The sequence below is a fragment of the Bos indicus genome, chromosome 6, assembly GCF_029378745.1.
Source record: "Bos indicus isolate NIAB-ARS_2022 breed Sahiwal x Tharparkar chromosome 6, NIAB-ARS_B.indTharparkar_mat_pri_1.0, whole genome shotgun sequence".
Classification (NCBI taxonomy): domain Eukaryota; kingdom Metazoa; phylum Chordata; class Mammalia; order Artiodactyla; family Bovidae; genus Bos; species Bos indicus.
This window is the reverse complement of record NC_091765.1, coordinates 59,150,914-59,176,283: the sequence shown is the minus strand read 5'-3', so window position 1 is coordinate 59,176,283 and position 25,370 is coordinate 59,150,914. Positions and strand designations below refer to the sequence as shown.

The 25,370-nt window shown below is 38.6% G+C and overlaps 1 protein-coding gene and 1 non-coding gene across 4 annotated transcripts in view; both read left to right on the top strand.

Annotated features, from left to right (window-relative positions):
* Positions 1 to 25,370, top strand: part of RFC1 (replication factor C subunit 1) — a 77,255-nt gene that overhangs the window by 37,058 nt on the left and 14,827 nt on the right. For 2 of the 3 annotated variants that reach the window (XM_070791312.1, XM_070791313.1), the window contains 10 exons: positions 4,729 to 4,961; positions 5,865 to 5,942; positions 9,752 to 9,829; positions 11,444 to 11,531; positions 12,877 to 13,148; positions 15,576 to 15,683; positions 18,664 to 18,843; positions 20,000 to 20,104; positions 22,144 to 22,543; positions 24,024 to 24,136. In XM_070791312.1, the coding sequence (XP_070647413.1) occupies positions 4,729 to 4,961; positions 5,865 to 5,942; positions 9,752 to 9,829; positions 11,444 to 11,531; positions 12,877 to 13,148; positions 15,576 to 15,683; positions 18,664 to 18,843; positions 20,000 to 20,104; positions 22,144 to 22,543; positions 24,024 to 24,136 (1,655 nt within the window). Of the gene's footprint in view, positions 1 to 1,749; positions 4,202 to 4,728; positions 4,962 to 5,864; positions 5,943 to 9,751; positions 9,830 to 11,443; positions 11,532 to 12,876; positions 13,149 to 15,575; positions 15,684 to 18,663; positions 18,844 to 19,999; positions 20,105 to 22,143; positions 22,544 to 24,023; positions 24,137 to 25,370 lie in introns of those variants that run through there. The other variant, XM_070791314.1, reaches the window with a different exon arrangement.
* On the top strand, positions 6,465 to 6,536 carry TRNAH-GUG (transfer RNA histidin (anticodon GUG)). Its single transcript has one exon. It is a non-coding gene; the product is annotated as a tRNA-His (tRNA).

Sequence of the window (25,370 nt, the reverse complement as noted above, 5' to 3'; positions counted from 1 at the left end):
ATTAGATGTAGGTTAAAAAGAAAGACAAATATAAAGATGAAAAACATACGATGAAAGAAATTAAAACCACCCATAATCCCCAATCTAGAGATAAAAGTTGCTAACATTTTATTCTTTTCAGATCTTTGAACATGAATTTAAAAGCATAAGTGAGTAGATTTAGGTATATCACTAAACGTCTTGTTGTATCTCTTTTATCACTTAAACATAAGCATATCTTGATGTCAGTAAATATGTATATGCACTGTAATTTTCTGTCGAAGCATAGAATCCATTACAGGACTGAACATAATAGTAGATATTCTGGTAATTTGTTTTCCCACTTTATAAACAGTGTTCACTTACCTCTGTCTTTGGTGCCAGTTCATAGCTGAGGCTGTCTTTTTTGCCTCAACTGTATTCCTCTTTTATTTAGTTATTATTTTCGGCTGCCCTGGGTCCTTGTTGCTGCACAAGCTTTCTGTAGTTGCGGTGAGCATGGGCTCCTCTCTAGTTGCGACGCGTGGGCTGCTTGTGGTGGTGGCTTCTCTTGTGGCAGAGCACGGGCTCTGGAGCGTGGGCTCAGAAGCTGTAGCACATAGACTTAGTGCTCTTTGGCATGGGGAATCTTGCCCGGCCAGTGATCAAACCCATCTCCCTTGCACTGGCAGGTGGATTATTAACCACTGGACCAGGGAAGTTCCAGTCCTTTAATTTTTTTTTCATCTATTCTTACCCTCTTGCAGTCTGTTCTTTATACTTTTGAATGGACAAATGCCATGACAAGCATTTTTGAACATACATCTTTGTATGTTTTTTGTTTGTTTGTTTATTTGTTTTTTGGCTGCAGCATGTGGGATCTTAGTTGCCTAACCGGAAGTGAACCCACGGCCCCTGCAGTGAAAGCGTGGCATCTGAACCACTGGATCCCCAGGGAAGTCTGTTTTGTTTTTAGACTAATTAGTTAGAGGTGGAATTGCTGGGTCCGACTAATGGGTATGCATAGTTGAGATTTTGATATATATTGCAGGTTTGCCCCCCATAAAGGTTTTTTAAAGTTTACTATTTTTAAATACCAGAAAATCCTTTTGCATATATGAAGGTCCCATTTCCCTATACCCTTGCCAACAATCTTTTTAATCTGATAGTCTTAGAAATTCTGGATCTCACTAAATTTCATACTAGTCTGTTACCTGTGAATATTTATGAGATTGCTAGAGAAAGGGTTAAGCTAGGGATTGCAAATATCGCTAATACCGTTGTTTCCTTTTCTGGGGCAGCAGTGGTTGATCTCGTCTGAATTAATTCCTTAAGGACAGTTATAATATTTGGTATACAAATGAAGTTCTTGAGTGAAGGGGGAAGAACTATAACAGAAAAACATAGTGCTTAACTTGATCCATTCAGTTCCAAGATTTTCTGTCATACTGCTTGTACACATGGGTGGATGTAGTGAAAATTAAATGTTACTGCCTTTGACATTTTTAAAGTGAGGGAAAAACTAGTAGAGGACTGTCATTTCGTAAATACAATTTAATTTATTTTTCTCCATTAAAGGAGTCCTTCCTCCCCAAAAGTACAGTTGTTGAACTTAAACCAAGTAAAAATTATAAAATTTAATAAGCTCTCAGATATGATTGGAAGTCTTATATATACTAGCTATGCTCTTAATTTTGCACTTATGGCCTAAGGAGATGTATTGGATGTCCACACCTAGGAGCTTCCAGGTTTGTTGTTTTCTTATTTTTATTAAAGCTAGATATCAGTGATTTTGTTTTGAATCTTCTCTTAGAGGCATTTTGTGCAGTTTGTTTTGGCTGCTAAGGGAGAGTGGTTGCTGAACACCGATGGTTTGCCTCTGCTGCACCCTAACTGAGTGTAGGGATTTCAAATCGACAAACAAGAAATTATTAAAAAAATTGTTTGGGTTGCTATAACCGTTCATTGTTATCTTAGAAGGAGAGAAGTTTCAGATTATATTCTCTGTGGTTACTAGGACTGCTGTGGGTGATCTGCGTGGCTGTTGTACCTACGTGGAATGGGGATAATGTCACCTAGACTTTGCAGAACCGTCTGAATAAGATGGCAGGGAAAGTGAAGGACTGATTGTCATGTAGGGAGAACAGATATATGAGAGACTGAATTTAGTCTGTTGACTCTTGTCAACACATGGTTAAACTGAAATCCGGCAAGTGTATCAAACCTTGCATGTGCTTAGAAGGATTGAGCGAATTTTTAATTTAATCTTGAAGGTAGATTGGCTATAGCTGAAGCTAAGTAAAACGAGTATGTTTTAATTAAAATCTTTGGTTGCAGGTGAAGAAGAAAACCTAGCTTGTGAGCAAAATGGAATTTATTAGGTCATTGTTGAGTCTCATTGAATGTAAGAATAAACCTTTAGCACCTTAGTTTAAACATGTGAGTTCAGCAAAACGATTAAGGGTAAGATTGGGCCCACCTTGTTCAAGTGCCCATTCCTTGTCCAGTTTGTGATGGCACAGAATATGTGCATGGGTACTGAGCTGCTTTAGTTGTGTCTGACTCTTTGTGACCCTATGGATTGTAGCCCACTAGGCTCCTCTGTCCATGGGATTCTCCAGGCAAGAATACTGGAGTGGGTTGCCATGCCTTCCTCCAGGGGATCTTCCCAACCCAGGGATTGAACCCGAGTCTGGTATTCTCTGCATTGGCAGGTTCTTTACCACTAGTGCCACTTGGGAAGCCCTACGGAATATGGAACCATCTAATAAATATATCTGTGGTTATAGGAGGCCATTGGGATGTTAAGTGGGGTGTAAGTCCTTAGGGAACATGGACTTGTAGCGAGCTGAATGGGCATTCTCTGAGATGTCTGTTATATTTTTGCTTTATATAGTGGATTACTTTTTATATTTAGTACTCAGAAACCTTTAAGAGTTATTTATTGCATTGTTTATAGTTTCATTTTAATATAAATAGAGAATAAGACTAAATCCTTTTTGATTTTTATATATCTTAGGCACTTTTTATGTTTGAGATGGCAGCACCTAGGAATAGCATAGTTCCTGCCATATAACACCCTTAGCAAATACTAGTGGTTGAATGAGTACTAGAGAGGAAGCAAGGCTCATTCGTAGGTGGCCTTGAATAACAAACTTACAGAGTGAACACTCGCTCCTCCAGAGTGACCTGGCAACTGCCTTTTAGATTTTTCTTTTCATTGGATTTCTTTTTTTTTTTATTAGGCCAAAGTGAAAAGCCTTTATCTTGTGAATCACTGAACCAAACAAAAAGAGTTTACTGAGGTCCTTTTGAGGTGCATTTTTTGGGGTCTCTAGTTATGTATTGTCACGCATGCTTATAAAGACTTTTAAAGCCAAATGTTCGATGAAAACATTTTAGAAACATAAAATGTAGCACAGCAAAGTGTTTAAAGTCTTCAGTGGTTAGATATTGCTAGATATTCCACCTTCAAAGTGTAGCTGTACTCTGCCTCTTCCCACCTCTGCAGCTACCACCCTAATCCAAGGCTTCAAATTTCCTCTGTAACTGTGCAGAACAGCTTCCTAAATGGGCTCCCTGCATTCACTTTTATCCCTTGATATTGTGTAATCCAAAGGACATGACTTAACTTGGATTACTCACAGCTCTGCTGAAAATTCTCCGTATTGCATAGGAACCTGGAATGTTAGGTCCATGAATCAAAGTAAATTGGATGTGGTCAAGCAGGAGATGGCAAGTGTGAACATTGACATTTTAGGAATCAGTGAACTAAAAATGGATAGGAATGGGCAAGTTTAATTCAGATGACCATTATATCTACTACTGTGGGCAAGAATCCCTTAGAAGAAATGGAGTAGTCCTCAAGTCATCAGAGGTGTCCAAAATGCTGTACTTGGGTGCAATCTCAAAAGAGAACGATCTCAGTTCCATTCAGCATCATAATAATCCAAGTGTATGTCCCAGCCACTGATGCTGAAGAAATTAGTCGAATGGTTCTGTAAAGACCGACAACACCTTCTAGAACTAACACCCAAAAAAAGTTGTCTTTTTCATCATAAGGGATTGGAATGCAAAAGTAGGAAGTCAAGAGTTACCTGGGTAACAGTCAAATTTGGCCTTGGAGTGCAGAATGAAGCAGGGCAAAGGTTAGGAGAATTTTGCCAAGAGAACGCACTGTTCATAGCAAACACCCTCTTCCAACAACATGAGAGGTGACTTGATACATGGACATCACCAGATGGTCAGTACCGAAATCGGATTGTTTCTACTACCCTATCTAAAAGAGAACCCTTCATCCACTGTCTGTCTTTCATTCTGTTTTACTTTTCTTCATAGCACTTATAACTTGATGGCATATGTTTGTATCTATTTCCTCTTCTAGGTGCCAAGCTTTATAGGGGCAGGAATTTTGTCTTTTTAAAAAAATTTATTTATTTTTAACTGAAGGATAATTGCAGGGAATTTTGTCTGTCTTATTCACTCCTGTATCCTCAGTGCCTTGCACGTAATGGACACTCAGTAAATATTTGTTGACTACGTGAATAAATACACATGTTTATGTACTCTGGGGAGTCAGTGGGGGATATGGTGTATTACAGACCTAGCGCTGGTAAATGTGAGGGTGACTTGAATTTAGGAGATAGCAAGAAAAAAAGTCATTAGCATCCCATAGCATGTATATGTTTTTTAGAAAGTTGGTGGAAATGGTTGTTTTTATAGTTAGAATTGATGTTTTATCAAACCACATTTGGTTATGTTTCGTTTAAGATGAAGATGATGACTTTGTGTGTAAGAAGACAGCCTCTAAATTAAAAGAAAATGGAGGATCTACAAATAGTTATCTTGGAGCATCAAACATGAAAAAGAATGAGGAAAACACTAAGACCAAGAATAAGCCTTTGTCACCAATAAAACTTACCCCCACATCAGTGCTTGATTATTTTGGAACTGGAAGCATCCAAAGATCAGATAAGAAGATGGTGGCAAGCAGAAGAAAAGAGGTGAGTGTTCTCCACGCAGGCAAGAATGTTCAGGATTTGTCCCCGTTCAGTGTTGTTAATAAGAGGTGAAATGTGAATTTTATAAATAGATCAACATTTTATTGATGAAAATAATTTTCCTATGGGTAAAAGGTGTGGATGCTGTTTTGGAGAATGAAGAAATTGGCATATCACACACTGAAGCTTCTAATATTTGAAAGTGGGAAAAGATCATTTAAATCATGAGAATAAATTGTAATTCTTAGTGTTTAAATACTCAGAATGTAAACTAATTTTACCGTTAACCTCAGCTAGACAAAACTGGACAACATAATTGTTCCCAAGTGAGGTCATGAATACGTAACTTAGAATAGAGCCCACCCATTCTGTACATTTGACCTTTCAGGCTGATGGTTGGATTTATCTTTTTTGGACACTTAGGAAACAGAAATACAGATAAGTAGTTCCCTGCGTGGAAACCTGGCACATGGTGTGTGTGTGTGTTGATTTCACTAGTGCCTCCATAAGACAGTGTAATCTCTCTCACTGTTGGTTTGCCAGTGTTGGGCTATTTCTGAAGTCAAGACATTAGATAGTATTTTGGGGATATTTCTTTTGAATATTTCAATAGAATACGTGAGAATCATCTGTCTGTAGGATATTTGCTCATTAGGAAATTGAATGTGGTCATGGAGTAGATGTGAACATAATTTTTTGGCTGATGCTGCATTGAGACTATATTTATCTCTCATTGGTGTATTGGGTTAGCCAAAAAGTTCATTCAGGGTTTTCCATACGGTTTTACAGAAAACCCAAACGAACTTGTTGGCCAACCCAATATTTATTCATCTACGTTTAAAAAAAAGCACCTTATTTTGAACTTAAGGTTTATGCTATTCTTGCTTGATTTTCTTTGAAATACAGCCTTCACAAAATGCAGATGATTCCAGATTAAATGATGAAGCCATCGCCAAGCAATTACAACTTGATGAAGATGCAGAGGTATTGGCATTTTCATTAGATAGTCGTAATCATTGGAGTTGTCACTTACTATTTAGTCTACTCAGGAGATAATTAGAGTAGTCTTATTTTGAATTGAGCCTCATTCTAAGAGTTATGTGTAAAATAAGTTAAGATCTAAAACTATATGAAAACCTAAGTTTATATAAAAGATAAATGATGAGAGCAGAGGATAATTGTTTAAAGATTTATTATTAGATTTCTTTGAATGGAAGCTTCCTTTAGTATAATTAAAATAATTTAACTTGGTCATATCTCTTTTCACTATGGACAATCTCATCTACTTCTGTGGCCTTAAGTAGTATGCATATGTTAGTGATTCCTTAAATCTGCCTTCATTCAGAGTACTGTTTGTAGTAAACCTGTTCCATTCATTTAATAAGTGTTCACTGAGCACTTACTGTGGCACACTTCTAGTTGTTAAGGCTACTGCAGTTAAAAAAAAATGTCATTATAAATGCTATGAGGACAAGTAAAGGGATAGCTGCTTTTGGGGGCAATCAATCCCTGGTGGCTCAGATGGTAAAGCGTCTGCCTGTGATGCGGGAGACCCGGGTTCGATCCCTGGGTTGGGAAGATCTCCTGGATAAGGAAACGGCAACCCAACCCACTCCAGTACTCTTGCCTGGAGAATCCCATGGACAGAGGAGCCTGGTAGGCTACAGTCCATGGGGTCACAAAGAGTCTGACATGACTGAGCGACTTCACTTTCACTTTCAATGGGGTTATTTAAATAAGAGGTTGGGAAACCCCTCTGAGGGAGTGACATTGGGGCATAAATTTAAGTGGTAAGCTTCCCTCCACTTGGAGGAAGATTTCCTCTAAACAGAGAAAAGCAGGTGCAAGCCTCCTGAGGTAGAAATGTTTGAGCTTGATGACTTTGAAAGAAATAGCAGCAAATCTTGTTAAGTCATGACTGGTCTTTGGTACCTACCAGAAGGACTTGGGATGGAAAGGAGTCTGGATTTTAGTGTCTGTAAGATGAGAAGCCATTGGAGTACTGAATAGAGAAATGACATGACTTGATGGATCTTAAAAGAAAATTATTTGGGCTGCTATGAAGGTAATAAACCATGGTGGGGCAAAATCAGATCAGTTTGGAGACTGTTAGAGTGGGTGGGGGGCAAGAGACAATGTTGGCTTGTACCAGGGTGGTGGTAATGGAAGAGGTGGTGAGAAGTGGTCACAATCTGTATGTGCTTTTTGAAGATACAACCTTCAAGTTGTTGCTGATAGATTGAATGTAAGGTATGAGGGAAAGAGAAGATTCAAAGATAACTCCATGTTTTTTTTGGCTTGAGCAACTAGGTGAATGGTGTTATCATTTATAAAGACTGGAACATTGATACAGGGAAGTCAAGAAATCTGTTTTGCTCAGAAATGCCTGATAGGCTTCCAGATGGAGATGCAGAGTGGGTAGTTGGTAGAGGAATCTGGAGCTCAGGGGAGAGGTCTAAGCTGAAGATACTTATTTGGGATCAGCAGCATTTGAATGGTATTAAAACCAGTGTAACTAGATGAGATCATGGAGAGAATGTAAACAGGAAAGAAGTGTCAGAATTGAGCTCTGGGCCACTGTTAACAATGAGAGGTCAGGAAGAGGAGGAGGATCAAGCAGAGGAGATTTACCAAAGTGGCTAGGGAAGTGGAGCAATCAGGAAAGCTTGGTATTTTACGGGAGCCAAGTGAAGAAGGTTATTTCAAGGACAAGTGTTCATCTCTGTCAGAGGCTCCAGACCTTGGTGCCTGTTGTTTGAACCCTCTTCCTATTTATTAGCTTAAATGTCGCTTTCTCATATTCCCTAAACTATGTAAGAAATCCCTTCTGTGTACTTTACTGAACCCCCTGTACCTACTGTTAACATTTAAATGTCTTCTTAAATTGCTATTTAAATGTCTTCCTGTATGTCGACTTTAAACTCTATGTACCAGGGGTGTTTATGTCACAGCTATCGTACATTAGCGCCCGTTTTAGTGCTTGGCAAGGAAGAGGCTCTTGATAGCAGTTGTTGTGAGAGAGCAGTATTCCAGTCTTCTGCAGTGTATGTTGCTGTTCACGTTTTATTGATTTGGCAGTTTATAGATTGTGTTTTCAAAATCTTTTTCCATCTTACTGTCTATACTGAATTTTATAAACTACGTACAGATATCCATATGACTCAGGGTAGCACACATGGCCTAGGTAAAACTGTGGAGTGAGTTTTAGGGACCTGACTTCTTATCTGTCCCAGATGCTGAAGGCTTACCCTATCCTTTCCAAACTAGGTGTGGCGCTTTGTATCACAATCCGCTATTTTCCCATTTCTGTCACATTCTTTCAGAATCTTGTTTGGGTAATTTATTAGTCTATGAAGGACTTTCAGGGTGTTAATAACTGACTGATGCCGTCCTTCTTAATTATCCCTCTAAGAGCTTCTGTTTTCCTCCCCTCCCCTTCACTTTCACCTTTTTGTTTATTCATTTAGTGAATGTGTGCCCAGAATCTAACGTGCAAGTCAGTATGTTAAACACTATCTGCTATGATAAACATTATATTAAAATATAAGACTTTGGATCACATAATACCATAATTACCAATAATGAATTTCTAATGGAAGTATTTAAGTTTCTTCTGAAACAATTAGAATCCTGTTTATTAGAAGTATACTACTACATAGTGTGAAATTTTAGAAAAATGATGTAAAGTTCAACCTTTACATTTACATCCTTGCAGGACCACTAGAAGTTTAGAGTTTGGAGGAACTTTATATGATGAAGTTTGTTTGTTTGTTTGTTTGTTTTAGAAATTAGATGTGTAGTTCAGTTATGGTAAAGAAATGCTAGGCAACAGAGAGCATACTGATGTGCGCCTGTCTGGCTTGCTCATAGTTCTGTGTAACTTGAGTTAATTCATTTTATAAACAAGAGGAGACTTGGTTACTGAGTTCTTACCAGGCTTATACCAGTTTGCAAATCTTTTCTTTTGGATTGGTTTTGAGGTCCTTTCCTTTGTTTGAATAAGGTATTGTATTAGGCCATTTTATCAAGGAGCATAAATTTATAATGAGAAATATAATCTGTTTCCACACATTCTCTTCTAGAAGAGTTCCATTTAATTCAAAGTAAAAATAGTAATATTTGGAAATAACAGCGTGGTAACTAGAATGTCTGTGTGTTATATTAGCATGTTAGGAAAACTTCTGGTATAATGACTTAAATTTTCAGAAGTTAAAACAGAGAAATTACTACTGTGTTGTATACCTTAAACTAGTATAAAATTGTTAAGTCTGCTATACTTCAGTTAAAAAAAAAGAACAGATACAGTTGAGTTAGTAATTGAAAATAGAAGTCTGATGATATTAGTGATAGTTGCATTGTATGTATCTTACTGTCATGTGCAAAGGAACTATATAATTTTCTTGATTTATTTAGTTTTTTGTGTCCCCACCCAGGCTATTGCTTTTTGCGTTAGGATAATGATTCTTTTCTGAGCCCTTCTTAGAGTTTAGAATAAATAGAAATGAGAGATCTGTAAGTATTGCATTGGGACCATTAAGAAAAAGCTAAAGACTTGGATCTTTATGCTCAGATCCATCTATCTTGCCTGCAAAATTAACAAAATATGTTCTGCAATCTAATTTGGCTTAGCAAAGCAAACCTGTGATACTTAACTTCTAAGGGAAAAAATGTCATAGTTACTTTCTAGAAAATCTTTTTCCAGTTTCTTTTAAGTATCACGAACTGAACATTTTAAAGCTTTTTATTTATAAAAAGAAAAAAAAAGCACCTCACTGTGTTGACACTTTTTATAGCTGGAGAGACAACTGCATGAAGATGAAGAGTTTGCCAGAACGTTGGCCATGTTGGATGAAGAACCCAAGGCCAAAAAGGTAGTGTTTTACCGGCTCTTTGCATTCTGAATGTACAATACAGATCAGTGTTTCCTTTCAGACCTTTGTATCCTAGGCTTTGGAGATATAACCATGAATAACTCTTCTATCAGATCAGATCAGATCAGATCAGTCGTTCAGTCGTGTCCTACTCTTTGCGACCCCATGAATCGCAGCACGCCAGGCCTCCCTGTCCATCACCAACTCCTGCAGTTCACTCAGACTCATGTCCATCGAGTCATCCAGCCATCTCATCCTCTGTCGTCCCCTTCTCCTCTTGCCCCCAATCCCTCCCAGCATCAGAGTCTTTTCCAATGAGTCAACTCTTTGCATGAGGTGGCCCAAGTACTGGAGTTTCAGCTTTAGCATCATTCCTTCCAAAGAAATCCCAGGGCTGATCTCCTTCAGAATGGACTGGTTGGGTCTCCTTGCAGTCCAAGGGACTCTCAAGAGTCTTCTCCAACACCACAATTCCAAAGCATCAATTCTTCGGTGCCCAGCCTTCTTCACAGTCCAGCTCTCACATCCATACATGACCACAGGAAAAACCATAGCCTTGACTAGACAAACTTTTGTTGTCTTCTAGAGAGATGCTTAAAATTATTTCAGTTAATGAAAATGTTTTTGGGGAAGCTCATTGAGAAACTTATTCTTCCTAAAGGAAGATCGATAGGACCAAAGCTAATCAGAACCCTTCTTCACAAAAAAACAAATTGTAACTTTGGCTTTCTGTCCCAAAGAGGTTCTTATGTACTTCTTCAGAGAATAACACTGATAAATAAACATTTCAATGGAATCTAAAGTTTAATAACTATAATATTAATTACTGTCTTTTTAAAAGCATAATTTGTTGTTTGTAGCTAGCTAACTTTAAGATCTGTATTAGGGCAGTCTCAAATAGTGAGTATTTTGGGGAATCTCTGAAAGCATCAAGATTTTTTTCTTTAAGCACTTGATCTCCAAAAATTAGCCTTAATTCTGTTGAATCACACTCTGTTAATATTGTCAGTATCAATCTGACCGTTTTAAGAGATATTACAGCAGGCAGATTGTAAGGCAGTATAGGGAATGGTGGAGACTTTGTCATTAGAAAAGCCTTATTATTTCATCTAAAGACATTCAAATTGAAAATACTGCATCATACACCCCAATTGTGACCTTTCTGCAAAATGGAGTTTTGAAGAGCAGTGGAGAGAATGGACATTTTTTTCTTTTTTGAGAAAGTACTCTGTTTTTCTTTTGAGCTTTAGATTGTTGTTAGTCTTTTGGGTTAGATTTTAGTTTTTAACTGCATGATGTGCTAACAGTTTGAGAATTGAGATGAAAGCAGCAGAAACAAGGCTTTCATTTTCAGAGTCACAAGTCGGGAACAACTGGGATAGTTTTATTTAGGTCTGTTTTTATACTCTTTCATCTGTTTCCTCATCTGTAAAATTGAAAGTAATTAAACATGTTTCATCTGCCCCAGAAATTTTGTGTAAGAATGAATGAAAATTTATTGCATTGTTTTGCTACTTTGGAGGATGACCCTTAATCTTTGGTTGATTTTAACAACATACTTTGTGGTAAAAGTTTTCCTGTTGTCGCATTTGACGCTTTTTTACATTTTCTTAGGCTGAAAAGGATGCAGAAGAAAGAGAGACATTTTCATCTGTACAAGTCAATTTATGTAAAGCAGAGAAACCTAAATATCCTCATAAAGGTAAAACTAGCAGAACAAAGTAAGCCAGAACATTTATCTTTATAGAAGAAACTTCATGTAACCTTTTGTTTAAACATTTGTTCAATAATTGCCTGGTATTCTTTTTTTTTTAATTAACTTATTTTAATTGGAGGATAATTACTTTACAATATTGTGATGGTTTTGCTATACATCAGTATAAATCAGCCATAGGTATACATGTGTCTCCTCCATCCTGAGGAGCACCCCCCACCTCCCTCTCCACCCCATCCCTCTAGATTGTCACAGAGCACCTGTGTGACAGGTGCCTGTCACATGGTGATGGGTTTGGGTGCTCTGCTTCATATGTCAAACTTGCACTGGTTATTTGTTTTACATACGGTAATGTATGTTTCAATGCTATTCTCTCAAATCATCCCACCCTTGTCCTCTCCCACTGAGTCCAAAAGTCTCTTCTTTACATCTGTGTTTCCTTTGCTGCCTTGTATATAGGATCATTGGTACCATCTTCTAGATTGTATACAATTAATATACAGTATTTGTCTTTCTCTTTCTGACTTCCTTTACTCTGTATAATAATTGCCTGGTATTCTTAGGTTGACATTATTTCATAGTACTGGAGCATGTTCTACTTAGATGCTTGGCAAACTGTGTGGTTGTTAGCTGGTACAGAATGCCTGTCTGCTCTGTAATTGTTGTTTGGGTTCATGTTAATTTCCAAGTGTAGTGCAAGTGTGTGGACTTCAATACATGAAGACAAAAGACTAGATGTTTCAAGCTTATATAGTTGAATCGTCATCGTCCAGGTCATCTGAAGCTCTTCTGCTAGTTGTCTGTAGGTTTTAGTTTTTTTTTAGTTGTCCAGATATCTAAGCATGTGCTAGTGGTTAGATGTTAATAGCTGGGCTTAATCTTATAAGTATTAATGTATCTGTTCATATAATTTTAGTCTTGAAATCCCAGGATTCTTTCAGACTTTATTACAAGCAGAATTTTTATGTGACAGGATATTCTAATTAGTAACTTTTCTCTGTGAATTTTGAATCATTGAAGTTTATCTGTGGAATACAGTCCATGTTCTCAGATGTAGTTTACCATTTCATTTCAATTAATGAATAATTTATAGTTAAAAAGGCAGATCTCTTATTTTGAACTGGTTACACAAAGAAGTAATATACAAATATTTAATTAAAAAATGTTTTGTATAAACTTAACTAAAATTTTAATGTGAATGTTATGAAGTCACCATATAACATCATGTCCTACTAAGATTATTCTGTTGAAAAATGAAAAAATAGTCTTGATATTGGGTATCATTTTGCAAAAACAACATTTATAATCCTTTCTTTCTTCCTCATAAAAACAGAACAATTTTCAGATGAAAGAAAGAACTTCAGCCCTAAGAAGCAAACTAAGTGTGAAGGTTCAAGACAATCCCAGCAACGTTCCAGGTCATCAGCTCATAAAACAGGAGAAACTTCTCCAAAAGCCAGTTCTAAGCTGGCACTTTTGAAAAAAAAAGAAGAGAGTTCTAATAAAGAAACAGAGTCTATGGCCTCAAAAAGAAAAGAAAATGTTATTGAGTTAAAAGAGACAAGAACTCCTAAGAAAATGAAAAGTTCTCCAGCTAAAAAAGAGGTAGACATTTTCGAAAAGGGTATCATTGAGGGGGTTGTGTGTTGATCTGGTTTGTTTTTAAGTTTTGTCTCTAACTTTATAAGGCATTATAGTATCTTAAAGATACTCTCTTATTTAAAGATGCTGCTGCACAATATAGGTTATTATTAATGATATAGCTAAATAAGCCCATATGTATTGAGGGTTAATGTGTATCAGATACTGTGCTCATACAGGTGATATATCATTTAATCTTCACACAAGAGATATTTACTTTTATTATTCAACTTTTGAAGATGATAAAACAGGCTGAAAGGGTTTAAGTAGCTTTCCCAAGATCATCTGGTTGAGTACATGGCAGAGTCATTTTGAACTCAGGTCCTCTAAGGCCAGTAAAAAGTAATGTAATATTGTGGCTCTGAACACAGACTCTGGAGCCAGTTTTGGATCATAGTCCTGCCACTGGGCAGATATGTGGCCTCGGTCTGGTTACTTCCCCTCTCTCTGCTTTGGTTTCTTCATTTGTAAAATTGGGATAATAATAGTATGCAATGAGATAATGTGTATAACTGCTTGGAACAGTGCCTGGTACATAATACATGCTATATAAATTTTGGCTATTATTATTATTAAAATAACTTATTTGGAATTGTCCTGAATGTATGCCTTTTTGCTCCTGTTTAACAGGAGCAAATCATTTTCAGAGGGATAAACAGTGAAGGAATGCAGAATGACTTTTAGAAGTTTTTTTGTTTTCATATATATTTGAGAATTGTTTCTTAGAGTCTCCAGTTTGAAACCACCTTATTAGGATCATAAGAGAAGCCACTGTTCCTTCAAGCCTCTTTGGCACTTGCAGTTAAAAGCAGAATATTATCTATTTTAAGTGCTCATCACCATTATTTTTCAGTGAAAAACTGAAATGCTGAATGATTTCTAGACGCTTTTGTTTTTGGTCAGTGCTAATAAATATGCTTAAGGGGACAATTAACTTTTTGGTCTCAGATTTTTCTTCGCAAAGTACTTAGCTGGAGAATGAATATTTTTCTTCAGACACACTAAACATGTTCAGTTTATAGACGCTTGTCTATTTTTATTAAAGCAGAATAATTTAAAAATGATACTGTTGCTATTTACCTTATTTTTCAAAGTTGAAATAGAAATGACTCAGAGAAGTTAAGTAGTTTTGGGAACATGAAAGTCTGTTTTATAAATTCAGTCTATCTCAGTCAAATAATTTTGACTTCACAAATGAATGTGCTTTAGATTTCTTTTATAATTTGTTTATAATTCAGTTATTTTTTCACAGAATTATTGTTATAAATGATTTTCCCATTTTGGCATGCATTGTACTTTCCTGTGACACTAGTTAAAAATATGATTTCCTCGGGCATGTGGTCTGGGCAGGTGTATTTCAACAAGCTTCTGAGATGATATGGTTGCATACCACCATTTGAGAACCACTGATAAAAAGTAGGATTAGAGTCTAGGATTAGCCTATAGCCTATGGCACAATTAACTCAAAACCAAAGCAACGTATTTTCTTTTGTTGATTAAATCATTTGTTTGTATAAAAGTGGTATTTTGTCTACTCTTAGAGGACTTTGAGGTGGCTTACAAGTTAAAAATAATGTAAAATTAGGAAGTGGAAAAAATGACAAAGATCATTCTTGTAGTAGTTCTTAATTATCTAAGATGTTCTTCCCCCAAATGTACACATGCTGGTTATACCTCCTATCTCTGGGTCAAAAACTTGGAGTGCATCCAGGGATTACAGTTTAAAAGATTTCCCCAGTACTTTCTGAGAGACACCCATGGTCAGATCCCTTGAGAGAAGCAGAATAGGAGAGATTAGACCCAGAAGGGAGAGTGGTGGCATACAGAATGTGTCTGCTTTTTGGAGTATAGCTCGCTTCTCATTTGAGCCAGGTGTTTATATAAAGCCATTAATTCTCAGACTGTAGTGCCTATTTCCCCAGGAGTACAGGGGATAAGTTATATTAAGGGTATTCAGAGCCATTGGCTAAAATAGTATATTTTCTTCTGTGATCGTTTACTTGGGAAAAAATTAATTTTTCCACTGAAATACACATGATATATTATGGAATAGCATTTAAAATTCACGTGAATTTTTGAAATAAAACACATCTTTTTGTTTTGTGGCTTGGGGCTAGCAGCTTGGCTTGTATGCTCAGTCTACCCTGAGGTTTGTGCCTTTAGAGAGAGTTGCAGGGTTTAAGAAGGCCTTATGACAGGGCTGTGTGTAAGCCTGGCATGTGTAGATTGGGACGTACCTATGTGGTTGAAAATGTTAGTATCAGGATCAAGCACCGAAGTGACTTACTGTTTATTTATTGATAAGTATTTTTATTTATTTTTTGATATGTATTTTTAATTTTGTAAGAATTTTGCATGACTTTATTCATTTTTCTTTCCGTCTCCCCAAAGTCTGTAAGTCCTGATGAGGCTGAAAAGAGACGCACTAATTATCAAGCTTACCGAAGCTACTTAAATCGAGAAGGTCCCAAAGCTCTGGGCTCCAAAGAAATACCAAAGGTAAGAACACTGAGAGGGTGTTTCAAGGCCTCTGGTCTATGGGTCCATGTATGTATTCACTATGTCTACAGTAGCAGAGAATTAATAATTAAAAATGAGCAGGGCTTCCCTGGTGGCTCAGTGGTAAAGAATCTGCCTGCCAAAGCAGGAGACATGGGTTCAACCCCTGGTCCAGGAAGATCCCACGTGCCGTGGAATAGCTAAGCCCGTGCGCTGCAGCTACTGAGCCTGTGCTCTAGAGCCTGAACCCTCAACTGCTGAGCCCATGTGCTGTAGCTGCTAAAGCCTGCGTGCCCTAGAGCCAGTACTCTGCAACAGAAGTCACTGCAGTGAGAAGCCCTCACACTGCAAGTAGAAAGTAGCCCCCGCTCACCACAAGAAAAAGCCCACACAGCAACAGACCCAGCACAGCCAAAAGTAAATAAATAAAAAAGAACAGGAAAACATTAGTCACCATCTTTACAAATGAGGATATAGGATACGGCAGTCACAAGACTAATGCTTTTTGCCTTCATGGTACTTAATTATTATAATTGTGATATGTGCCATAAGGGAAAAAGCAGAGATTCTTTTAGGGAATCTGGTCCTTAAGTGGAGTTGTGGGTGGGGGAACAGTATGACCAGGTTTGCATTTCAGGCTGAGCACTCTTGGCTGCTAAATATAGAGTGCAGTGGAGGGAGGGGGGAATAAATGCAGGCAGATCAATTAGGAGGGATGGTGAGAAATGATAGAGACTTGTCTAGAGGAGTAGCAGTGACCAGGCTGAGAAGTGAAGTAGCTTCAATGAAAAAGGAAAATCTATAGGACGTGGTGGTAATTGGGAGTGGGAACCGAGAAAGAATGAGCATGGGGTGATTTCCTCATTACTGGCATGAGCATCTGTGGGTGGATGCTCATGCCGCTGGAGGCAGAGCAGATTTGGGGAGATGATAATGCGTTCATTGTGACCATGCTGTGCTTTAGATGTATGCAAGGTAGCCAGGTGGGAATATTCAGTGGACAGGAGGACTGGAGCTCAGAACAGAAGTCACGATGGGATGCAAAAGATTGGGCATTATGGGCATGTAGAAAATGTTTGAAGGACTTGATGTCACCTGGCAAACAAGGACAGAATGAGAAGAGACCTTGGACCTAGCTTCCTCATGAAGTGGAGGAGGGTGAAACACAGAAACAGACGGAGGAGCAGCAGCCCCAGATAGAGGAGAGAAACCTGGTAAAGGTGGTATCACAGTAGCAAAGGGAGGAGAGAGTTTTAAAAAAACATTGAGGAGACTGAAAATTGTCCATTGCGTTCAGTAATGTGAATGATCCGTAGTGATCTTAGCAAAAGTTTTGATAGAATGATGGAGGCAGAACCTGGTGGAAGTGGGTTGAAGAGTGAGTGGGAGGAGATGAAATGGAGGCAGCATAAGTAGATGATGTTGGTTGTGAAGGGGAGAGGAGAGAGAGGACTTCTAGCTATAATGGGAGGTGGCTTTAGGGGGAAAATGTGAGCGTCTTTAAGGTTTGTTGCTGTTCAGTTGCTCAGTCACATCTGATTCTTTTGCGACCCCGTGGGCTGTAGCCTATCAGGCTCCTCTGTCCATGGGATTGCCCAGGCAGGAACACTGGAGCCAGTTGCTGTTCCCTACTCCAGGGGATCTACCCAGACCAGGGATTGAACTGTCATCTCTGTAATTGGCAGGCAGGTTCTTTACCATTGAGTCAGATACTTAAAGCATGTTTTTTTTGATCATGGAATTGATCTATCAGAAAGGGAGAGATTGAAGATATCCCAGAAAGAGAAGGATAATCAAAGGTACTATGAGGTTTCTGAGAATATAGAAGGGCAGGGGATTCAGAACACAGATGGAGGTGTAGTTCCCATAATAAAGAGGGGCAGAGGATGAGCCAGAAGGGGCTAGTGGGCTGTGTAGGAGGCTGGAGAAAGATACCAGGCTTGCCTCCTGTATGAAAGATAAAAAAGCTTCTGCTTGAGAGGACTTGAGCCAAAGTGGTGTTCTTAGGGGGTGGCGAGGTTTCAGTGAAAGCAAGGCCATGGATGGAATATTGGAGAAGAGGTTGAGAATATTGGGTGGTTTGCTGGTCCTGCAAGAGTTCGAGAATGAAAGAGCGTGGTAGGGAGATCCACAAGGTCGTTTCAATCCTAGAGTCATAGGGACCTTGAGATGTTGTTAGTCAAACCTTTTCTCTCCAAACAGACTTACTACACTCCCCCTACCCTCCCAGCAACAGTTCTTCACCTGGATGGTGAAGGATTGAGCTTGTATTGGGGCAGTCTTTGAATTTTGCTTAGCTGCTTCTTTGCAAGCATGTTTTAAGTCTATGTTGATCTCAATCCTCTTTTCAAAAGTAATAAGTAACTTGGAATGACATATATTTTTCCTTTTGCTTGGGGTTATACCATATTGAACCATTGTGAAAGTAAAAAAAAATCTATACCCGTACACAGTTCCAATTAAGATTAAATGTCTTTCCATCTAGCCTTCTTTTGCCGAGTGTCTTTTGTCTTACCAAATTAACTTTTCAATCAAGAGATGGTGTGATACGGTAAGAGCTCAAACCTGTGTAGTTTTTTTCAGAATTGAAACTTTTTTTAGCAGAAGCAAGATATTCTGTAGGTGCATTACATCTGGTTGCTTACTTAAAGTTACACAAGTTAACTAGTAGTTTAAATATTTTTTAAACAGTGAGGATAGTATGAATGGATAATTTTAATAAGGTTTCCTAACCATACTGAACATACATTTTTTTTGTTGCTGGTTTTATAAGCTTGTTAAATGTTAACCTACATAAGAATTTCTCAGGATTTAATTTCAGTTTCTGCGTATTGACTGTAAATTTCCTGCAGATTTTTTCATGCTGAGATTATTTATGATGTCAAATGAGAAAAATCAACTTCCTGCAGTTTTGATGCCAAATATTTCTTTGGAAAGCTACCATGTAATTTCCTCTCTGCTTGAACATTTTGGTTTTTAGGGAGCTGAAAATTGCTTGGAAGGCCTTACGTTTGTAATCACAGGAGTGCTGGAGTCCATTGAACGAGATGAGGCCAAGTCTCTAATTGAGCGTTATGGGGGAAAAGTGACAGGAAATGTCAGCAAGAAAACCAACTACCTGGTCATGGGTCGTGACAGTGGCCAGTCCAAGAGTGACAAGGTGGGTAGTGCCGTGTTCTCAGCAGGAAGTAGCCTGCTCGCCTTGGCAGGCTCATGACGCGCCCATGCGTAGTAGTGTCCTGTACACAGAGGGCAAGAGGAGGAAAGATGGGAAAGTAATTTCTTCTCTACGTTATTTCTTCTCCACAGAAGTGTTGTATGTCTTTGACCCGGGATTTTGGTTTCCCAGCTGAAGGCACAGTTCCTGTTTACTTGGCTTTCTTAGTGTAGTATTCTAGCCAGAATATTTTTTTTGAAGATAGAAGCAAATGCAGTTTTCCTCTAGAAGCAAAAGCAGTTTTCCTCTTTTTCTAGTCCTAAGTATTCCTATATATGCTGCTGTGGACTCCATCTTGAGTTTTTTAAGTGGAAACTCTCCTTTATACTTAGTTCCAAATAGTAGAATACCTGACTAACTGTGGTTTTGACAAATAGCTGCTTATTTCCTTACCTTATGAGGATTCCAGAGGTGGGCAGTTGCTGGGGATGGTTCAGCCCCTCAGAGATGTAGCTGGACTTAGCTCTGTCCTTCACTTCTGTCTTCATGCATGTTGCCTTGTGTGGCAAGCTGGCTGCTGCTCTCAAGTTCACATTCAAGGCAGGAAGTAGGGGGCAGTGGCAAGATGTTACACTAGGTGTAACTGACCATAAGAGTTTGCCCGGAAATACCTCTTATAGAATTCCACTTAAGTCTCATTGGCCAGAGCTGTCCTGTGGCCATTCAGAGTGATAGAGTTTGGGGAGGATGAAGATTCTTCTGATTCTTAGACCAGTCATAAGTCATCCCTTGGAGATAAGCACACTGCAGTTCTGTTAGCAGGGGAGACGGTGGAGGAAGTCTGCTAGCCAGTCGAGCCTGGCAGAGGGTGTGAAGAGCTGGACTTAGGCCTTAGAGGCTTTGACCTTCTTAGCGTAGAGAGAAAGGGAAAGCAGTCCACAAAAGGGGCAGTGTGATACCCCGGGTGCCAACCCACCATTCTTAGAGGAGGTTCTGTTATTTTCTTTTTAGCGATGCTTTTTCATGCATACTGTTTTAAAAAATATTCCAGTGTTACCTAGTTTACAAATGTGGTTTTTCACCTTCTGACAAGCCTGAGAATCATATTTCTTTTTTATAGAAAGTAACGGTTTCAATGATTTGCATTTTAAATTAATAGGCAGCAGCCTTGGGAACAAATATTATTGATGAAGATGGCCTGTTGAATCTGATTCGAACTATGCCAGGCAAGAAGTCCAAGTATGAAATAGCCGCTGAAGCTGAGGTTTGTATAAAATGAACTTGACTTATTTCTGTTGGTGTATAGACCTTTCCTGTTTCATAGAGACATTTCTTGGGTGAATACAGGCCTGTGGGCTAAAAAATTAGCTTTTCTTCCTGATGCAAATGAACTTCCCTTATTTCCTTTTGAGTAGGTGGACTCAGCTGTTGGCTGTTGTCATTGATGTATTTCTTTAACTTTCTCAAGGGAGTATGAGGAGGAAGAGGGGACCATACATTGTACTACCCATGTCTATTAATTACTGGTTAAACTGTCCATATTTTCCTTATTCTTACAGTAAAACTGTGCAGAGCTTCTTGATTAAGAATTCTTTGAAGGCTATATCATACATATCAGCATGATAAAATCATTTGCTTTTAGAACTGTATCGGGACTTTTTCAGTTGTGATAGAAACCAAGCCCATGTTACCTTTAGCGAAAAAGGGAACCGTTTTGACTCACATAAGTAAACTCTGAGCAATCTGATGTGGGGACTGCTGGGTCTACAGACTGCAGTGCTTTCAGTACTCTTTCGGTTTCTGTCTCTCTACTTCTCCTAGTGTTAGCTGCATTCATTTCCACTATATACGTGTCCATGTGTGGGACACAGGGCTGCCAGCAGTCCAAGTTTGATGTCCCCAGCTCTGTCACCCAAGTGGTGAAGTGGTCTTCCAATTTATTCCAATTAGAAAAGTCTTGGGGAATGATTTGGATTGTCCCATCATCCATGTCCCCTAATGTTCACAACTTACATAACATAATGCAGTTCTCAAAACCAGGAGATTAACATTGATGCTAAACGTGTTAACTTCACATTTAGCCCTGTCGTCCTTAGGATCTCACACTGCGTTGAGTTGTGTCTTCTTAGTCTCCTCTGATCTATGAGAGTTCTGCAAGTCTTTCCTCTGTCTTTTTATGACCTTGATTTGATGAGTGCTAGTCATTTCTTTTGTAGACTGTCTCTCAATTTGGGCTGTTGATCTTTTCTCGTGGTGAGATTGAGGTTATACATTTTGGGCAAGACGACCATGTAAGTGGTACTGTGTCCCCTTCAGGGCATCATATCAGCTGTGCCTGATGTTGATATGTCTTATTATTGGTGGTGTTAGCCTTTGTTACTTAGTTCATATGATTTCTGCCTGGTTTTTCCACTAGTGAAGTGACAGTTTTTCCTTTTGTATTGATAAGTATCTTGGGGAGATACTTTAATACAATGCTAATACCTTGCTTTTTGTCAGATTTCCCACTAATTTTAGTTTTCATAGATCATAAAACTCACCTGTTTTAAAATGTATGTTAGTGGTTTTTAGTATATTCACAGGATTGTGCAACTGTCACTACTGTCTATTCCAGAACAGTTGCATCACCTCCCACAAAAACTCTGATCCATTATCAGTTACTCTTCATACCCACCCCTTGGCAACCACTGCTGTACTCTGAACATTTTGTATAAAGCGAAACACGTAACATGTGGCCGTCTTATCTTTTTTCACTTAGCACCTTGTTTTCAAAGTTCAGCTGTATTGAAGCATGATTGGTGGTGCTCTCCATTTTGTTGGTGATTAGTATTTCATTGTGTGGATATACCACGTTTTATTTGTTCATCCTCTGATGGCCAAAAGTGGTGGTTTCCACTTTTTGGCTATAATATTTGTATATATAAAATATAATAATGCTGTTATGAACATTTATGTAAATGTTTTTGTGGAGGAATAAAATATCAACTAGTCACAAAGCAAAAATTCTTAATCCTTTTTTAAAACTAATTTTATAACACTTAATTGCTTTCAAAAAGCTATTTTCATTTTTTTTAACTCTCATTTTTAAAATTGCATGTGGATGCTTTTGATGTGTTGTTCATTTTTTTTTTTTTTTTTAAGTTTGGAACATAGAGATTTCCACAAATAGCAGAGTCCATTGTGAGAAGACAGACCCAGGTTGAGTAGCTCACCTGGGGACCTCAGTTTGCCTTCTAGAGTACATTTAGCAGGATAGAAATTCTGTATATCTCATCAGGTTTCTTTTTTCCTCCAATTTTTAAGATGAAGAAAGAAAAATCCAAATTGGAAAGAACACCCCAAAAAAATGATCAAGGAAAAAGAAAAAGTAGTCCAACTAAGAAGGAATCAGAATCTAAAAAGTGCAAACTGACTCCCAAAAGGGAAAGCTCTATAAAGTCACTAAAAAAGGAAGCAAGTGTGTCTCAGAGAGGCCTGGACTTCAAGGAGCAGGCGGCTGAGGAGACAAATGGTGACAGCCGGGCTAGGAATTTGGCTGATGACAGCAGAGAAAGCAAAGTGGAAAGTTTGCTCTGGGTGGATAAGTATAAGCCAACCTCGCTCAAGACCATAATTGGACAGCAAGGTGACCAGAGCTGCGCCAACAAACTCCTGCGCTGGCTCCAAAACTGGCACAAGAGTCCATCCGAAGATAAGAAACACGGTGATTTTACAGCTTCATTCATTCTTGTGTGTGTCTGTCACCATGTCATTGCTCAGGAACACATATGTTAGGAAGTGTAATAGTTGGTTATTGATTCTCAGCAAGCATTTATTAAGAGCCTGCTCTGAGCCTTGGTGTCATACTAGACCCCAAAAGTGCTGTTGTGAACACAGCACAGTCCCTGTTAAGGATCTTCCAGTCAGTGAGGGAGACGTAGATAAACCGGCATTTAAAATGTACTGTACTAAGTACTGTTAGAGGGTTAAGTGTAGGGCACTCAGGGGTTGGAAGAGTGTGGACAGGGATTCCCATCCCTAGAGGAAGGGATAGCTAAGCTAAGACTTGGAAACTCAAAGGAGTTAGCTTGGTGAAGGGAGGGGAGTGTCAGGTGGGACATGTCCCAAGGTCTGCGACATGTGAGAGCAAGACCCCCGAGAGGGCCAGAGGGACTCGGGGAAAGGTGCACGTAAAAAGCTGAGGCATGCAGAGTAGGCAGCCTGAGAACCCCAGCAGCATGTTTGCTTTTGCTAGGCATGGAAAATGAACGTCATATATATTTATTATTGGAACTGAAGTTTCCAGTCACAAATGCTGGTTAAGTCTTGAATTCCAGCCACAACCCTGGGGGATATTGTGTGAGAAATAAAAAGGAGAAATTTAGTGAGCATCGTAGTGAATTTCCAGAGTGATGGCTGGGTTATTTGCAGCGAGGTCGTCACTAGACATTGGTTAACAGTGCCACTTTATTTTATTTATAATATTTAAATAATATAATTTTGAGGATACAGGGTTAAACTTAAACTGACCCCTTTTCTCTTTCAAAACCAAATAAAAAGTGCTTTATGTGCCTAAAGAAGAGGTTTTAAGGCTTCAGGCGAGCTGTAGTCCCTTTCCCCATGCCTGAGGTAGGCTTAACCGTCTCTCTCTCTCAGTCCTTGTGTACGTGTTGAGCACCTATTATGTTCCAGGCCCCCATGATAAGGGGAGGAGTTGAGCTGGGCAGGACAGTTGAGCAGATGCAACATCTTCAACTTTTTTTTTGTGGCCATTCTTGTTAATATTTATTAACACATGCCAGGCTCTGTGCTCAGCTTGTCCATCCTCACCGCTTCCCCTCCAGGCACATCGCTGTTGTTTCCCTCATTTACAAAGGAGGAAACAGACAGGGTTAAGTCACCTGCAGTTCTCCCAAAACCCAGGTAGTCTGCTCAATGACCTATGTTTTTGTAGGAAAGGAGGCTCATAAAATTATTGTTTCAAAGTTTTTTTATTTGAGTGAAGATGAGGTAGGGAGTAGAATTTCACTAAATGCTCCGGAAACTATTGCTTAAACTTTGCAAAAAAAAAAAAAAAAATTTGCAGATTTTCAGTGAAACTGGAGGACTGCTCTTGATGCTAACTTAATGCACAGTTATTCCTGTCATTCCTGCATTTCTGTTAGGTCGTAGAGGTTAACATTCTGGAATTTCTTTTTCCCTAGCGGCAAAATTTGGTAAATTTGCTGGCAAAGATGATGGCTCCAGTTTTAAAGCGGCATTGCTCTCAGGTCCTCCTGGTGTTGGCAAAACAACCACAGCTTCTCTGGTTTGTCAGGTGGGTATTCTGTCATTACTTTTCTAAAATCTAACCTCTGCAGTTTGCTTTGGTTCTGGGCCTATTTGTCATTTTCACCCTTTTAAAAATATTGGTAATTATAATAATAGGTGATATTTACTTGTGTGCCAGGCCGTGTGCAAATAAGCCCTTGGGTGCATAATCTTACAGATAATATGTCTTACAGACTGTTACAGATATCTTATATGCCCCTGTAGGAAAAATTCTGTGTACCGAATATATGTACTCCTGCCGTCGTCATGTGACAAATGAAACAGATTTGTAGAGGAGGGTGGTGGCACAGTGTGACCCCAGGCAGTCTGACTCTAACCACTGTAGGGTCCTGCCTTTCCTCTTGTTGTCTCTACGGTTGCCACATCTCTGGACAGTGAGAGCATGAGGCACTGGAGCAAACCAGGACTCGTATCAGAATGCGTGCTAAGCCACTTCAGTCATGTCCGACTCCTTGTGACCCCACAGACTGTAGCCCGCCAGGCTCCTCTGTCCATGGGATTCTCCAGGCAAGAATACCGGAGTGGGTTGCCATTTCCTTCTCCAGGAGATCTTCCTGACCCAGGGATTGAACCCAAGTCTCCTATGGCTCCTGCGTTGCAGGCAGATTCTTTACCGCTGAGTCACCAGGGGAGTCCAGATGTATCAGAATGGTGTGAAACAATACATGAAGTAGTATCAGAAAAATTAAATGAGAGATTTTAAACTCACTTTAAATTTATTACTGGATTTCCCAACCCTTTGTCCCATAGGTTGATGTTTTTGTTTAGTATGTTTTATTATAGACCAGACCATAAATTTTTAGCTCTTATAATAACTATATATTTTCTACTCTATTATTTAACATTTAAAAACAAAAACAAAAAATGTTTTCCCTAGTCTTTACAATTGTGAAAATGATGCCTTTTTTCCCCTTTATTATTATCATTACTTTTTTGTGGAATTAATGGTTTTGCATAATGCCTTAACATAATGATCCCTTTTGGGAAATAAGCCCAAGTTAGTTGATTTTTCAGTTTGAGAGGGAGATTATATATTGGGATAATTTGACACAGAACAATTTATAGTTTATCTTGAAGAGTCAGTGATTACTTTTTGTTATCTTAATGTACTTTTTGATATCTTAATTCTATATCTGGTATTGAAATTTTGGGGTAGTTATATTTAATTCTTTTGGGGACTTTAAGAAGTGAACTTTAAGAAGCGAACTAATAAAATTGCT